We start from the raw sequence: 17,197 nt of genomic DNA, 5'->3' as shown, positions 1-17,197 counted from the left end.
GTGGGTGAAAATCCACATCACGGAACAGTGGAAACAAAGCCCCCAGAAGCAATGACCTACCCATTCGGAAGTCAATGTAGCCCTCTCCTCCACTGATGACAAGCATAGACTTCAAGGGTGTCTGGCTGCCAGGCTCCTGCGCAGATGGCCCTGCTCTGTCAACCGTTAGATCTGTGCCGCTGCTGCCACTTTGTGGGCTGATGACTTGACCTATTTATACAGGAATAGAAGTGAATATTACCTATCAAGGATTGGGGTGGCAGAGACTCATTTTTTTCTGAATATTTTCAGAAAGCTGAACAAGGTAAGTACATTCTAATACAGGCAAAGTACTAGGGATGTTAGAAGCCTCTGCACGATCAGAAAACATCTATAAAGGTCATGGAAGCCCAGTTTGAAATCCAAGTAAAGCTATTTTGTACTAAAACAGAAATAGGTCCAGAATCCAGTATGAAATCTGTATGTGGCTCGGCTGGTCTTAGCTGCCTGCTTCAGACTATTATAATATACATTGTTTTATCTGAGGGGTAGTGGAAAGATCTCTCCCCTGGAAGGGTACATGTGTGTTTACGTAAGAGACAGAAAAGTCTTCAACTTAAGCCTTATGAATTTGGATATTCATAATTAATATTTGAATTGATTTCAAATCCATGGTTTCCTCATATTTAAGAAAAGTACATCTTATTTTTAATTTAGATTATGCAAATAAAATTACTGGGTAATGTGTAATTTGTTCTAACATTTAAGTTCTAATGTAGAATCTTCAAGCATGAAATGATAGAGAGAAACCTTGAAATATCATTGACACTATAACCTCTATGAGTGTGGGGTATTTTTTCTTGCCAGGTCTGCTGTCCTTTGGTCGAACTACACAGACCGCGCCTTTAGGTGATAACAGGACAGAGTCCCATGATGTGAAACACTTTATAAACAATTTATGCTGGACATGGATAGGACAGTTTGATTTATTTTCACAGTGCCTCATTCATGCGTTATTCAATTATACTCTAGAAGAAATCAAGCCTGCTAGAGATAACTTCTGTTAGCAGACTAGTTAGTTTTGCCACAGAAGAAAGAGCACAGTGGTATGATATTAAGGCCATCCTGAATGGTTTAATCCTTAGGGCTAACTGGCCAACAAACAACAATGTTGCCAATTCCACTTGCAGATTTATACCCAACAGAAAAGTCTCTCCCATATGCACAAGAAGGTCTACTGCAGTACTGTTTTTTAATAGTGGAGGGAAAACAGAGAAAAAGCCTAGAAGTTGATCTACAGGAGAATGGATAAAAGGTAGCATATTTATTCAGATATTAGAATACCACAGTTAAATGGATGAACTAGATTTTTATGCATAAATATTAACAAATCTCAAAAATGAGAAATAATTTGCAGAATAATATATATGTAACATAAGACTTAAAAATACAAAAAATACTATATATTGTTTATAGATATGTTCCAATGTAGTAAAAATACAAAAACATGGGCAGAAGGATAAATTTCAACTTCAGGATAGTGGTTATAGATGGACAGGAAAGAAGGAAGGGAAGGGGATTAGAGAAATATAAAGGAGACTCAAAGGGGACTCTATGGCATTATTTTTTTTTTAAAAAAAAAAAAGCAAGAAAAGGAACTTCCCTGGTGGTCCAGTGGTTAAGAATCCGTCTTGCAATGCAGGGGACGCTGGTTCGATCCCTGGTCGGGGAAGTAAGATCTCACATGCCGCAGGGCATGTGCCCATGTGCCACAACTACTGAGCCCGCACGCCACAACTACAGAGCCTACATGCTCTGAAGCCCCTGCGCCACAAATACAGAGCCCACACAATCTGCAGCCTGCATGCCACAACCAGAGAGCCCACACGCCACAACTACAGAGAAGCCTGCGCATTGCAACAAGAGCCCATGAGCCACAACGAAAGATCCCACGTGCCACAACTAAGACCCAACGCAGCCAAAAAATAAATTAAAAGAAAATTCCATTTCTATAAGTTTATTCTGAGGAAATAACTATACAAAAATATACATGTACATTTCAAGAAGTTCATTACCATGTTGTTAAGAATACTGAATAATTGGTTAGGGTACCATGTGCCAACCCTATACTATATACCTTTAATCATTTAATCTTTGGAACATCCTTGGGAAAAATTATAGTGGCTAATTTTATGTGTCAAATGTCTTGGCTCTGGTGCCGAGACATCTGCTCAAACTCTAGTCTAGATACTGCTGTGAAGGTATTTTTTAGAAATAATGAACATTTAAATCAGTGGACTTTGAGTAAAGCAGATTACTCTCCATAATGTGGGTGGGCCAATCAGCTGAAGGCCTTAAGAGAAAAAGAGAGGTCCCTCAAGGAAAAGGGAATTCTGCCTCCGGGCTGCCTTTACACTTGAGCTGCAAACATCAGCTCTTTCCTAGGCCTCCAGCCTGCCAGCCTTCTCTGCAGATTTCAGAATTGCCAGCCCCCATAATCACATGAACCAATTCCTTAAATTAAATCAATCTCTCTCTCCCTCCCTCCCCCTCTTTGCACTCGCTCGCTCGCTCTCTCTCATACACACACACACACACACACACACGAACGCACACCCTATTGGTTCTGTTCCTCGGCAGAACCCTGACTAATACACTGAGATACCACCATGTCCAACATCACACAGTTGGTGTGGCAAAGCCAGATTTGAACTTTGTCTGACTCCTAAACTTGCCTCTTACAGGGAAAAAAAATCCAAAACATAGGTCCTGCTTACAGATGATCGGTAACATCACTTTAGTATTCTCAAGGGACAGAACATTTTTCACTGGACGTCATCACTGCCACCTTTCATCTGGATGGTGCTTTAGAGTTCCCAAAGCCCTTGCATTAATCTTTACAACAAATGAGGTTGGCAGAGCAGATATTAATCACATCCACTTAGGAAATAAAGAAATGAGTATCAGAGGTTAAGCAATTTGCTCAAGACAACAAGGCAAGTGGTAAAGGCCCAGAACCCCAGACTCCTGCTGTTTCTTGGCACAGCGCTAAAGGTATCAGAGCACATTTTCCACCTCTTCCTGAATATAGCCTTGATGATAGGGACTTCTTTCTAGAAATCTCCTTTATGAGGCCAAAACCATTTTCGGCATTCTGCAGTGACAAAATAATACCATTGCTTTTCAAAAGTAAAGAAGTCTAAAATCAAGTTTGTTTTGGGGGTAGAGGAGAGATTCCAAAACAGCTTCTATCAAGTATCTCTATAGCACTTGATTCATACCTCCGTTATGGAACATTTCGCGCGTTATACTGGAGCTCTCCGTCATTTCAGTACTTAGTATTAGACTCGGTAGAGGGACCAAGGGACAGACAGTTACAGTTGGCCCTTGAATAATGCAGGGGTTGGGGCACTGACCCTCTGCGCAGTCAAAAATCTGAGTGAAATTAATAGTCAGCCCTCCATATTCATGGTTCCTCTGTGTCCACAGTCTGCATCCAAAGACTCAACCGACCATGGACGTGTAGTAGCGTAGTGTTCACTACTGAAAAAAATCTGTGTATAAGTGGATCAGTGCAGTTCAAATGCACGTTGCTCAACAGTCAATTGGACATACAACTTCTCAATAGAACAATCTAACTCACCTGGGACTGCCACAAAGAATTTCACAGCATCCCTGTGCCCGTGGAAGCAAAGCTGTGCATGTGCCATTGAACAATAGGGTATAAATGTCCCTGGTGTCACTTTATCACTGTTTTCATCACCATATACACGGATGACACTTCCAGGACGATTTCCTGATGCTCCTGAGGTTTTATTTGCTACAACAGAAAACCAAACACCAAATATTTTCCCCTAGAAAACAGTCATGATGCAAGAGATTACTGGTTAATCCTTATGATATTATCTAAAAGCTACAGCCAGTTGAGATAAAACAAGGGCAGCAATGCCAACTCAAGACAAAGCTGGAAAAAAAAAAAAGATATACAGCATGCTAGTTATTTTTAAGTTTCTCAGTAAATGGAGTAGGGGATTTTGCCAGTCTAGCAATGGCTAAGTTTACTTTTCAAACACATCTATTAATTTAAAAAAATCATTTTAGTTAATAAAAGAAAAGATTTCTTAGGTATGTCTGTTTTGTTTTTTAATCCTCATTTTAGAAAACTAACCGGTTATATAGCTTAAAGTAAATAGGTATATTTTTTAGCAGAATTTTTATAGTTTATCTTTTGATTTTTTTCTCCCTTGTGGTAAGAATATCTCCCTTGAGGGGTAGTAAAAAGTTGTGTTTAAAAGGATCCATCCAGTACAATAGAGTAGCTTTTATTTACACCAGACTGATGGTTTGCTGAATTATTTTAGAATGACCAGACTCACAAAACATCCCCATTCCATGGACCAGTAAGTAAATGAAAGAAACGTGATTGGTAACAGGAGTAAACAATGTAGATTAATGACAGTGTTCAGAGATGTTTCGTGTTTTTATTGGAGGGAAAACAAAGTCTGAAGAAAGGTCAGCTGCAACAAAAGATGATAAACAGACTAAGCTGCCGAGCAGTCGCTTGGTGGCCACGTAACACACATTAAAAAACAGAAACAAAAAAACACCTGCTGCAATGCAGTGACTGCAAGTGGATGACATTTAGGAACATTCAAGAGGGCATCTAGAGACGTGAGAACGGCCTCACGGTGGCCATGAGAAGCCAGAAAGAAGAGTGTGGTTCAGGATCTGCACTTACCCCTCAGCCCCAGTAAACGTCCCTGGTGGAGGATTACGGCTAAAGTGAGAAAGGAGGAAAGGGGACATGGAGAGGTGCATGACAGGGAGGAGAAGGATTACTATGAGATGCCACTCTCAGCGTCTTCTATCTGGCAACTCAGGAGCTCAAAACTCCTAACTAAATTAACAAAATCCAACTTGGTATAATACCAAGAAACACACAAAGTTCTTACCAAAGCCTCTAAAGAATATCTCTGCTCAAAAAGGACAATTTATTTACTGTGATTTTGCTTTTCTTAATTATAAAGCAATTTAAGTGAATGAGAACTTACTGGGGAGCATTTTCTAAATGCTAATATCTCCCCCTTTTCTTTAAGAAATCCCGTGCAAGTAACTATGCTAAAATGGAACTCTGGTCTGTAAAGAACTGAAATGAACTCTGGGGATCCTGGAATCTCTTAAGATATAAGAAGTGATCTAAACATGTAGATTTATAAGTAGTTGTAGAAAATACAGCTGGGATTAAGAATTTAGGTTCTTTAAATTGGTGGTCCAGTGGTTAGGGCTCCTTGCTTCCACTGTCAGGGGCACGGGTTCTCTGCCTGGCTGGGGAACTAAAATCCCACAAGCCTCGTGGTGTGGCCAAAAAAAAAAAAAAAGAATTTAGGTTCTTTAAAGGCTTCAGATATACCACCATCCAGTCCTCCTCCTTTCCCCTGAAAATTCTGAGGTGTTTATTTATTGACTTATTTTATGGACTTATGGCACTTTTTTTTTTCAAATCATTCCCTGCCCATGAATTCTGCCACACAAAAACACTTATTTAATGAATGATCAATGTAATGGAACATAATATGAAAAACATACAATGCACATTTTGTTCACAAAAATAATAATAATGAAGCAAATATAAAAAACATACAGTGTACATATTGTTCACATTCTTTTCAAACAGAGGTAAATGTCTTGTCTCCAATGTCAGGAAGGATTTGCTGACCTCCTAAGAAACTTCTCCCACAACTCTTAAGCCAAATGGAATATCCTAAACTAACTGCTAAAACTAGGATATTAGATAGTTAGGTAGTGTTTCTGGATACTAGTACAATAAAGCTGGAAGAAAAAATGGACATCAACCATTATTTGAGATGAAACAGGACCATGATTCCTGAAATGAGAAAGAGTTTCTCACAGTGAAAAACTTTTAACTGTAAATATTGGTCCTGATATACTTGCTAGAGTCTATAAATTTCATAGAAAGAGTGAAGGAACAATAGTTAGATCTCTGCCATCAGTTTGACTTTCTGAATTGCCACAGATTTGCCAATAACTAAACAATTCCTTCTACCTGAATTCCAGACAAGGCTGTTCCCCACAACTCTCCTGTGACAGTCACCTAAAAACATACTTACTTTCTGTCAATGGGATGGAGATAATGACACCGTTTCCTGTCCCTACCCACAAACGATTGCAAGACACCATAAGCGCCGTGATCCTCACAAAAGAGAAGCCCAGTTTTCCAGTACCTGTATGACGGGAGAGAAGACACTTCATTGAAAAACTAGAGCAGATGACGTTTTAGCTTCCAAGTCCCTAAGAGTAGCTGGACTAATAGAGCAGAGAGGGAATGTGACCAGAGCTAGCTGGATGTCTCCTGAAGAAGGTGCACATCAATCAAGGCGAACGCTCATTTGGCTTTATCATCTACCTGACAATTCACGGTTAATGGAAAAAGAAAACTCTAAAAGTGGCTGGCATTACATTATCATTCAGAAGGAAGATGCTGTGGATCAGGAAATATGATACAGGATCTACTTAAGGAGCTGCAAAACCAAACCAAACAAACCAAAACACAAAACAAAACAAAAAAACCTCAACAAAAACAGTTTACTAGATTGGGGAAATTAAATGTCCTTCCATTTTATAAACGGAGAAAGTTCTTGCTTGCCTTAATTTTCTTTTCACAGGTAAGAAACAGTCTTTGCTAACAAAACCTATATTCTTTCCTTGTTTATATATGTGAGTCTAAAGCAGTTTAGAAATTTTAGGATACCATATGCATGTAATTTAGAAGAATAAACGCACTTTTTTATTTCAAGGGAATTTTTAAACTGATCTTATTTTCAGGGATTTGAGAGGCAAAATTATTAAACAGATAATACATTTAAGACAAACAGCATCTAGTTACTCGTAAGTTCTACTTACTAGAAATGAGAGTATGACCATAGAATCACAGTGTTAGAAGGAACCTTAAATAGTCTAAGCTAGAGATCTTTAACTTATGGGCAAAGTATATTCCTGAAATGAGTTTATGTCTATGTGTATATATGGCTGATTCAAGGGAGAGGGCACATCAGGTTTCCTGAGGGCGACGACTCTAAAAAAGTTAAAAACCACTGATGCAGTTCAACCTCTCTTCACAAAGAAATCATTTGTGACATCCCCAATAGTCATACAGCACTGGACTGGGATGCTAAGGATACTGCAAGGAACAAACCAAAGATAGTCCCTGCCCTTCATGAAGATTAAGTTCTGTGGGGGAGAGAGGCAGTATGTATGATACTGGTACAACCACAGTAATGATAAGCCCATGAAGAAAAAGTATAAGAGGTCCTAAATAAAACTGGGAGATCAGGAAAGGTCTCTTCTGGATGTGACACGTAAGATATGCCCTGAAAGCCAAGTAAAAAGGGACTAAGAAAAACTCCTCAGACAGAGGATACAGCACATTTGAGGGCCTTGAAATGGGAAAGAACTTGTTGAGTTTAGGTCAGTGTGGGCAGAACAGAGTGAGCAAGGAGAGAGGTCCAGACCATTTAAGTTCTTCTGATAATGTCACAAAATGTCATCTCACCTAAAGACAAGAATATTCTGAAAGTGGCTGGCATTACATAAGCGGAGGTATGTCTCAGTGATATCTGCACACTGGTTACTATGCAGAAAGCTGACTGGAGTGGAGATAGGAAGACCAGTTAAGAGGCTCATAGTCGTCTGGGGAGGAAAGAATGGTGACCTGGCCTGTGAGAATAGTGGTAGATATAAAGATGTAACTAATTGAAGGGAATTCCCTGGTCGTCCAGTGGTTAGGACTCGGCAGTTTCATTGCCAGGGCCTGGGTTCAATATCTGGTTGGGGAACAAAGATCCCGAAAGCTGCATGGCGTGGTCAAAACAAAACAAAAGACGTAACTGATTTAAGATATTCTGGGGGAAGACCTGACAGTTCCTGCTGATGGGTTAGATGTGGGGAACAAGAGAGGAGTCAGAAATGATCCCAAGTTTCTGTCAAGAACCACAGGGTAGATGGAGCATTTGCCTGACACTTCCAGTGATAAGAGCTCACTATTCCTGAGGCAACTTACTCATTGGTTCAACCCAGCATTTGAGACCATTTAAAAATAAACCATTTTCTTTGACTGACAAAGATAAAATGCTTTAGAAGCTTACCTAGCATTTTGCTTACATACGGCTCAATGTCCACATCCTGCAGATGTTGATAAGTGTGTGCATGATAGAGACGGAGTGTGGAGTCCAAACGAATGGAGACCCACACGCCATCACCCACCCAGGCAAGCTGCCGCACTTGGCTCTCCTTCCTGGGGTGTGCATCAAATGATTTCTAGAAAAGATTGTTCAATCACAATGTTACTTTTATTATGTAGGAGTTCGTGTTTAAAAACTGTGCAAATTTGCACAATAATTTGGCAGACTATATATTAAAAGAGGAGCCTAAATATGTTACTCTTATATACACAATTGCTATTATCCTAGACTGCAAAACAAAATGAAGAAGAACTAAAGGATGTTGGATTTCAGCACTGTGTAGGATATCAACTTATGAAAGCAATGCTGACACATCCATTCTATGTAACAGCATTCAACAAAAAGATTGAATTTAACCTCAGGATTTTGTACTGTTACAGAGCAATACACAAAATAAGATCCTGTTTATAATTAAACAAAAAGGAACTTACAATGCTGTATGTGTGTGTATAGATATCCGCATGTAAGGAATACATCTAAAACATAAATGCCAAATGGAACTTCTAGGGTTGGGAACAGGATTTGGGACAGAACTTTCATCTTAAAAATTTCCTACTGTTTTCCTTTTCTTAAACAATTAGAATAAATTTATGTATTGTGGCAAAACTTTAAGAAAACAAGGCTAATGCTAAGAGGTTTTTGTTTTTACAACAAATTCCCACTGCAATATTATTCCTCAGTCTGTGACACATATACGGATTTGCCTGGATACACACTGAGTAGTGGGGGAGACTTGAGGGTCCTGCTCTCAGACCACCTCTACATAACTAAACATTTCAAGAACCATGTATTCAAATAATACATGTATGCATCTACGGATACTCAGACACACATTTAGTCATTCACGTGTGAATCTTCCTTCCTTTTTAAAAAACCACTTCCCCTACTCATAGTCAAAAGCAGAAGGAGAAGTAAAGTAACACGGAAAGCTGAGAATTCATCCAAACTATCCCCGGAGTACCCCAAAACACGCAGATTCAGATAACAATTTCTAAAGAAGAAAATAATTAAGCCTTAGGGTCTTCAGGTAATACAAATTCAGTAAAGTACAGAAAACATGGGTTAACTTGCCTCTATTTTCATGGCCTTTGGCTGAACCACATAAATTTTGTTCCTATAGCCACACCAAACTTTGTCATGTACCACAGTCATGCATCGGATGGAATGGTGAGGTCGTCCAAGATCTAACAAGTGGTAGTTTGACAAATCCCACTGCCCGTCTTTAAAATAAGAAACAGGTGATTAGTTTATGCACACTGCCTTTTACTCAATTTTAATTCAAGAAACATTCTATCTGGGTGTGTAATTAAATTTATTGATGAAGCATCCCCCGGATACCATGTATTCAGTGTATATTTACAGAGATTGAGTTCTTTTGTTCTATAAACTGCAAAGTTGGAAGAGACCTCAAAGGTCATATGGTTCAACCTGTCACCCAGTACCTGGACCCCCATGCTCTCAACAGCAGTGATGTGATAAATCAGTTATAAGTTACCTGTTTATAATAATATTTCAAGAATTAGAATGGATTTAAGGTTATTTTGGGGATAACACTGCTCTCGCTCACTTGCATTTTGATATATCTTCTTGGGTAGAAGTCAAGGGCAATGCATTGCTAACACTTTAGGAATTATGCATACTATAATTTTAGTGATGACAGAAATACATACAAACGAGAACCAACCACTGTAAGCTTGCTTTGCTTGAACAATTTCAGTGAAAGAAAACATACTACCTCACAAAGCAGCTGTTCCATTGTAAGAAAGCTATAATTGTCTTAAAAATATTCCCCATACCTAGCTAAAGTCTGCCTGCCTTCTTGTATGTAACCACTCATTAATCTATAGCTTTGCCTAATGGAAACACAGAATAAATCCAGTCCCACTTCATTGCTACTGCCCTGTCTTCTCCTTTCAAAACCAAGCACACCACAGTTTCGGGAATCTTCATCCTAACTCTGCTTTGTCCAGATCCATTTAATGTTGATCTGCTAGAGTGGAGCAGGATTATCACCAGCCCTGCTCTGGACTCTAATTTCTATGAGGCTTAGGACGTTAACTCGTATTGAGTTTGATGTCACTCTTCAGACATATCTCCTCCATCTACTCTTCGGAACCCAAATGTAGGACTTCACATGTATCCTTAGTAAATGTATTTTGTTTACCTTGTTCAATATAATTTTGGATTCAGTTTACCAAAATATTTATTATTCCATTTTTTCTAGGTTCTTCTACTCACTAGTGAGTGACCATGAACAAGTGACTAAAGCACTCTGTGCCTCAGTTTCCTCATCTATAAAGTGAGGGTGACAATAGAATTTTCTTCTTAAGTTGCTGTGAGGATTAAACTCAGATAGTCTATAAAAGGGCCTGAACAAGGTAAAACGGAGGCCCCTCTTTTTGTTATGGAGTCATTAACCAGCAACCTCTAGCACCTGCGTATCATCTACCTCACATTTCTTGAGGCCCCAAAGGACATGAGACTTTGGGAAAAGCCTTGTGAAAATCTGAATTTAGTGGATCTACGTTTTTATAATGTTTCCCTGATCTACCATTCTAGTAGGTAGGAAATGAAATATCACTTTTGTTTGATACATGTACCAAGGAGTTACACGCTCAATTCCCTTAATTTAATTCACTCAAGGCAGTTTTCTGACACCACCATCCTTCTGTGTGCAGATGGTAGAAACACTGGTTTAAAGGGGAAGAATATAAAGAACGTAACATGAAAATGATTAAACCTTACCCAATTAAAACTTCTTTTTAAAAACATTCCAAATGTAAGTGGTTGCAAATTATTTTTAAAATACTGGGCAAAAGAAAACATATCCTCTCACTAAATTTCTCCTAACTGAATAAGTATATGAGTGAAAAACAAATACCTCCATTGCACATTATATAAGAGGACCACGAGGACTATTTTCTCATTACGGTAAACAGGTTTTCACCGAGCTATACTATTAACGTATGTCTGCAGGCAAGAACTCACATACTCACTGATGTCATACACGGTTAGTATTCAGTTTAAACCTTTATTCTTTCTCCTATTAAGTATGATTTCTTTAAAACATAAGAAGCCAATCTGCTTGAAAATGCTCTTGCAAAGCAACAAATTAGCACACATGTTATATATTCTTAACAACTCACCAACTCCTCTGTGAAAGATTGCAAGGGTACCATCAGCCAGGGCCACTAACACAATTCCTTTCACATGTCTGCAAACAGGAATGGGGATTTTAGAACTCTCCATCTGGGAATATGGAAGACACTGCATGCTACCGAGCTAGTTCAGAGTTTCTCAGAAGACCAGTCTGTGATGTATTAGGAGCTTACACGAGAACCTACATGAACATCATTCTTTTCTTCACTGAGAAAGTCTTGCTATGAAAATGTCAGCTCAACTAAATAAAAAGCATGTGTGGTGACTCAGTTGTTTCACTTTCTAGCCCAAGTTCCTCCTCCCATCACAGACTACCAACAAAAGGTCCACAGACCAGAGACACACACCCCAAGTAGAACTAACAGAGTCAGCTCTGTGGACCTAACAGACAAACTGACTTTTGATAGTAGTCAACATACAGGAAAGGACTAGTAAATCAATGCCCCAATCAACATATTCACAAAGTATAAAGAATACTCTAAAACAAATATAAATTAATGGGGTTTAATTGGTTTTCTCCCCCAAAGTACTAAAGAACTCTCAGTATGGTGAGGAATCAACCTGGCAAGTTTTCTCTTATACTTAAAGTTCTCCGGTTTACTTCCTAGTTAGAGTGTCAATCTCACTCATAAAGAGGGTTACAAAAAAATATGGATACTGATTTAGTCATGAAGTACATGTTAACTTTAATAGTCTTAGAATCTAGTTTATACCAAAATACATATTTTTGAATGGAAGAATTTCTAAAATAAAACTTACACAATACTGAGAATCGAATCTTTAAGTTTAATAGAATGGAGACATTTCCTCCACTGGGCTACAGATGAATGGACATACAAACTGCAAGAACAAAATCAAGACTGGTAAGGCATAGGGAACATCAAGTAGTTGTTTATATCTAATAATGAACACAAAGTTCTTTCAGAAGGAAAGAAGAGTAACATAAAAATTTTAGGAAAAAACAATAATGAGAGTAAGCGTAGGCCTAAAGCAGAGAAATAAGCTGCTTAAGCAAACAGAAACATACAAAGAATGAAAAGCCAGAACTAACGCCTGGTTAAGTTAGTCTCAGGTTACCCCATACTTCAGAATCCTTGGCTAGAAACCTTTTAAAAAAAATAGTCTTACTTTCCCACTATACTGAGCTTTCTGATGACAGAGTGGTTTACATCAGGGAGTGGCAAACTAAGGCCCATAGGCCAAACCTAGCCATCTACCTGTCTTAGTACACTATGCAAACTAAAAATGGTCTTTACATTTTTAAATGGTTGGAAAAAAATCAAAAGGAGAGTATTTCATGACATACGAGACATATGAAATTCAGCGTTCGTAAGTTTTATTGTTATTGGAACATAGCCACACCAGTTCACCTCAACACAGTGGCTGCTTTTGCACCACAACAGCATAGTTGAGAAGTTGCTACAAAGATCATATGGCCACGAAACCTAACATATGTCTTATGTGACCCTTCAAAGAAAAAGTGTGCCAAACCTTCATTTTGTAGTAGGAGACCTTTATGGAAAAGATGTACTAGTGATCCTGTTTAACCTTAGGAAAAGCACAAGTCTGTAAGACTCCCCACACTACTACAAAGTCCTATAATGTTTGTTATCATCTCCTAAGCTTTCAGACTCTGATTTGTCCTGGTTTTCCTAGAAGTTATGTTTACAATTGGGCCCTCCTGAAGCCAAAGGGATTGTTTAATCCTTGATATTCCCCGAACACACTCTAGCTTATATAAACCTTTTGTTGTTCAGGATCTCCTACTTCTAGATCACCCAGATTTTAAGGTTTTATTTACCTCTTTTTCCAAGAATGTTATATAAAAGGAACATCCTGTGACAAACATATGGTTTACCATTCAGAATCGATGCAAGTCAAAGTCCAGTTTATGAGGTAGTTGCAACATAACCTCAAAATTGTGCGTATATAAAATTCTTTGCTTTAATAAGCACTTTGTGTTTGTATTTGTATGTACCACATTTTAGTTATCTTCTGATTTCAAAAGCAAAAATGAAAGACTAAAGATTTCTAATATTAAAAGAGTTGGTACCTACCAGCCATTCTGAGCTCCAAGCCACATAGTTGGTAAAAGGCTACTCATTTTCTGGGCTTCCTCTCTCATCAGGTCTTGTTCATTTTGTAATACTGATATTTGATCTTTATATGCATCTGAGTCATTACTGGAAAAGGTGAGACAAAGGAAAAAAATCTGAATGTGTTTAGCTACAGTTTTCAGGGATTGATCATTTCTATATTTTAGTTTACAGTTTAAAAAAAAAAATCAGATAATCGAACACTAAATTCCAGTAAAGCCAAAGTTAAATGCTTATATTAAACATTTCAAAAAGAGAGAGAGAGAAAGAAAGAAAGAAAGAAAGAAAGAAAGAAAGAAAGAAAGAAAGAAAGAAAGAAAAAAAGAAAGAGAAGAAGAGAGAGAGAGGGAGGGAAGGAGGGAGGGAGGGAGGGAGGGAGGGAAGGAGGGAAGGAGGGAGGGAGGGAGGGAGGGAGGGAGGGAGAAAGTGGAGAAGGAAGGAAGGAAGAGAGGCAAGGCAATGAGGTGCAGGGGGGAGGGAGAGATAAGAAAGAAATGAAAGAAATATAAATACATATATTTCAGCAATTGTTCCAGAAGTAACATTAAGATACTAGGAAGCTCAAGGTACAGAGAACTCTGAGTTAAGACACGGTGATGAAATATAACAGTGAATATCCAGACTATAGTTAAGGTTCTCCCTTACAGTTATTTTGAATTTTATGAGTTTCTTCTGTGGGGAGAGAAAGAGGAGAGATAGTTTGTTTAAAAACCACACACATACACACACACACGAGGGTGAATTATAAAGAATTTGCTAAAATAAATTAATAAGCTGAAACATGCTTGTATTCTACCCCAAAACCTTCATTCTTTGGACTGTCAGAGGACATATAGTAAAAAAAAAAAAAAAAAGCATAACTGGGATATCAAATTCAAAACAGACAAACAAATCAGTAAGTCCAAAAAGATAACTTTATTCTTAAATTAACAATTAAATGTTAAGAGACACCTGGTTGCTCTATTCACTAAGAGGAAGAATATTAAATTGTAAAAAGACTCCAGTTTTGACAGACTCCCATCAGCTTTCTATAAGGCCTAGAGAAGGCAAGAAAGAAAATTAAAGAATTTGCTAAATGGGCCTTATTTTCAAAGGAAGAGTCTAAAACAAATTGTTTTCTGGGCTTCCCTGGTGGCGCAGTGGTTGAGAGTCCGCCTGCCGATGCAGGGGACACGGGTTCGTGCCCCGGTCCAGGAGGATCCCGCGTGTCGTGGAGCGGCTGGGCCCATGAGCCACGGCCACTGAGCCTGCGTGTCCGGAGCCTGTGCTCCGCAACGGGAGAGGCCACAGCAGTGAGAGGCCCGCGGGCCACAAAAAAAAAAGAAAAAAAAAAAAAGGGTCATTGAAACCCACATGGGAAATTTAAATTTAAATGGCCAATTTCACTGACAAAGTGGGTGTGAGAGTAGCAGAAGGGATTAAAATGGCAGAAAGTTATTAACAGAATAGAAGACAGTGAGCACAACAATTAACAAAAAATCATACCAAAAGAGAAAATGACTGGGAAGATTTTGACTAATATACCTTATAAGCAAGATTTTTTTAAGTTGGAAGGAACAGAGAACAAATGGGGGAAAAAATATGTCTAGAGAGAATGCAATGGAAGGAAAAGATGAAGACATAGTTGGAATAAGTAATAACATCTAAATCTACCACAACAACGTCAAATAGCAGGAATATTTTGACTGCTTGAGATCATTTTGGTTCCTTTTATGTGTGCACTTATCTGGTTCCCTAAATTGTTAACCCGTTTGTATACCTTGACTGATATACTGGTGAGAGGTCTTCTGGGATTTGAACTCCCAAAGGATCTGTAAAAACATGCTCTGTGTACACGCCAGTTTGGGAGATATCCACGGTCTCTTCGGCTGACCCTGCATTGCCTTCTGTAGCTTCAGTTGCTTCTTCTGCTGTTGGAACATTTTCATCAACCTCACTATTTTCTGTTTCCTTTTCTACAAAATAAATAAAACATGCTAACGATCCTAAGTTTGAGCTTTTCTTCCAATAATTTCCCCACACACAAACCCCCTCTATAGAATTCCACCCCGCTACTCCCTTCCCCTCCACACTATATAATAAGACTGAGGATTCCTGATTTCATTTAACATTCATCACTGGATCTTCTTTCAAGCTCTTTCATCCTTGTTACTTTAAGGTCTAAGTTTAGTCCATAATGAGGCATCTGGGACAGGCTCAGACTCTATACAGATGGTATCTAAGGAGGAGAGACATACCTGGTGGTTTTTCTATCACTGGAGATGTTCCGTTGGTACTAGGGGAAGTGGCCGCTGCTGTCACACCTTCTGTAGAACAACCAACCACCGTGATGCCTCCCAACAGGCTGTCTGTCTCTGCTGAGCTATTGCTTGTCATGCTTCCACATAAAGATGCTTTGTCTACTTGTCCGGATTCTGAAAGCTCTTCTCCTGCGGGGTAGTCTGTTTCTCGTGCTCCTGAAAAACAAGATAAACCTTCGTTTAATAGCTCAGTAAACTCCTATAAATAGCATTTTCTCCATTAAGGCAACAATAGGTTTGAAATAAGAGTGCAGGTGAGACAAAGAGCTATTCAAATACACTGCCAAGAAGGTAACTAAATTTTATTTAAACTAATTTAAACTCAATTCACAATTTGAGAAAGTAGCTTAAAAAATTAAGATAATACTTCTATTAACGCAAGCACACGTAAACCTGAAAATGTCAGAAATGACATTTCTGTTCTTAATATGAGCTCCTAAGCAGCCACCTAATGAAATTAAAGACAATGAAATCTAGGGCTTCCCTGGTGGTGCAGTGGTTGAGAATCTGCCTGCCAATGCGGGGGACACAGGTTTGAGCCCTGGTCTGGGAGGATCCCACGTACCGCGGAGCAACTGGGCCCGTGAGCCACAACTACTGAGCCTGCGCATCTGGAGCCTGTGCTCCACAACAGGAGAGGCCGCGACAGTGAGAGGCCCGCGCACCGCGATGAAGAGTGGCCCCCGCTTGCCGCAACTGGAGAAAGCCCTCATGCAGAAACGAAGACCCAACGCAGCCAAATAAATAAATAAATAAAATAAATAAAAAAACAAAAACAATGAAATCTAATTATATCTGACAAGGTAGAAAAAAAATTTTTTTAATTATCTCTATTACTATTTGAAATATGAGCTTCCACCACTATTAAAAATTAATACAGGACTTCCCTGGTGGCACAGTGGCTAAGAATCCGCCTGCCAATGCAGGGGACATGGATTCGATCCCTGGTCCGGGAAGATCCCACATGCCATGGAGCAGCTAAGTCCGTGAGCCACAACTACTGAGCCTGTGCTCTAGAGCCTGCGAGCCACAACTACTGAGCCCGAGTGCCACAACTACTGAAGCCCGGGTGCCTAGAGTCTGTGCTCCGCAACAAGAGAAGCCGCCGCAATGAGAAGCCCGCGCACCACAACGAAGAGTAGCCCCCGCTCGCCGCCAACTAGAGAAAGCCCACGTGCAGCAACGAAGACCCAACGCAGCCATAAATAAACAAACAAATAAATAAAATTAATACAGCCTAGGTGTATACAGTGCCTTAAGATATTAGTAACACATTTAAAAACTAAGCATTTACCATAAAAAATAAACCTCTTCAGTTCTCTTTATTTAGAAAGCTGTTTTTATTCCTATCACATTACAAAAAATTTTTTGTAGTAAAATATACATATATACTACACAAAGTTTG

General features: G+C 39.0%; 1 protein-coding gene across 16 annotated transcripts in view; it reads right to left on the bottom strand.

Moving 5' to 3' along the window:
- Positions 1 to 17,197, bottom strand: part of SPAG9 (sperm associated antigen 9) — a 149,097-nt gene that overhangs the window by 5,722 nt on the left and 126,178 nt on the right. For 11 of the 16 annotated variants that reach the window (XM_089901077.1, XM_089901082.1, XM_089901081.1 and 8 more), the window contains 11 exons: positions 15,730 to 15,948; positions 15,252 to 15,447; positions 13,454 to 13,579; positions 12,156 to 12,236; positions 11,384 to 11,451; positions 9,309 to 9,457; positions 8,142 to 8,313; positions 6,108 to 6,221; positions 4,718 to 4,756; positions 3,623 to 3,799; positions 61 to 210 (listed from right to left, as the gene is read on the bottom strand). In XM_089901077.1, the coding sequence (XP_089757203.1) occupies positions 61 to 210; positions 3,623 to 3,799; positions 4,718 to 4,756; positions 6,108 to 6,221; positions 8,142 to 8,313; positions 9,309 to 9,457; positions 11,384 to 11,451; positions 12,156 to 12,236; positions 13,454 to 13,579; positions 15,252 to 15,447; positions 15,730 to 15,948 (1,491 nt within the window). The remainder of the gene's footprint in view (positions 1 to 60; positions 211 to 3,622; positions 3,800 to 4,717; positions 4,757 to 6,107; positions 6,222 to 8,141; positions 8,314 to 9,308; positions 9,458 to 11,383; positions 11,452 to 12,155; positions 12,237 to 13,453; positions 13,580 to 15,251; positions 15,448 to 15,729; positions 15,949 to 17,197) is intronic. The other 5 variants (XM_089901078.1, XM_022558168.3, XM_022558172.3 and 2 more) reach the window with 3 other exon arrangements.

This window comes from Delphinapterus leucas, chromosome 19, assembly GCF_059928025.1.
Source record: "Delphinapterus leucas isolate spDelLeu-1000000601 "Yukka" chromosome 19, BTC_Dleu_Yukka2, whole genome shotgun sequence".
Classification (NCBI taxonomy): Eukaryota; Metazoa; Chordata; class Mammalia; order Artiodactyla; family Monodontidae; genus Delphinapterus; species Delphinapterus leucas.
The sequence above is the reverse complement of the archived record's forward strand: the minus strand, read 5'-3'. Positions and strand labels throughout refer to the sequence as shown.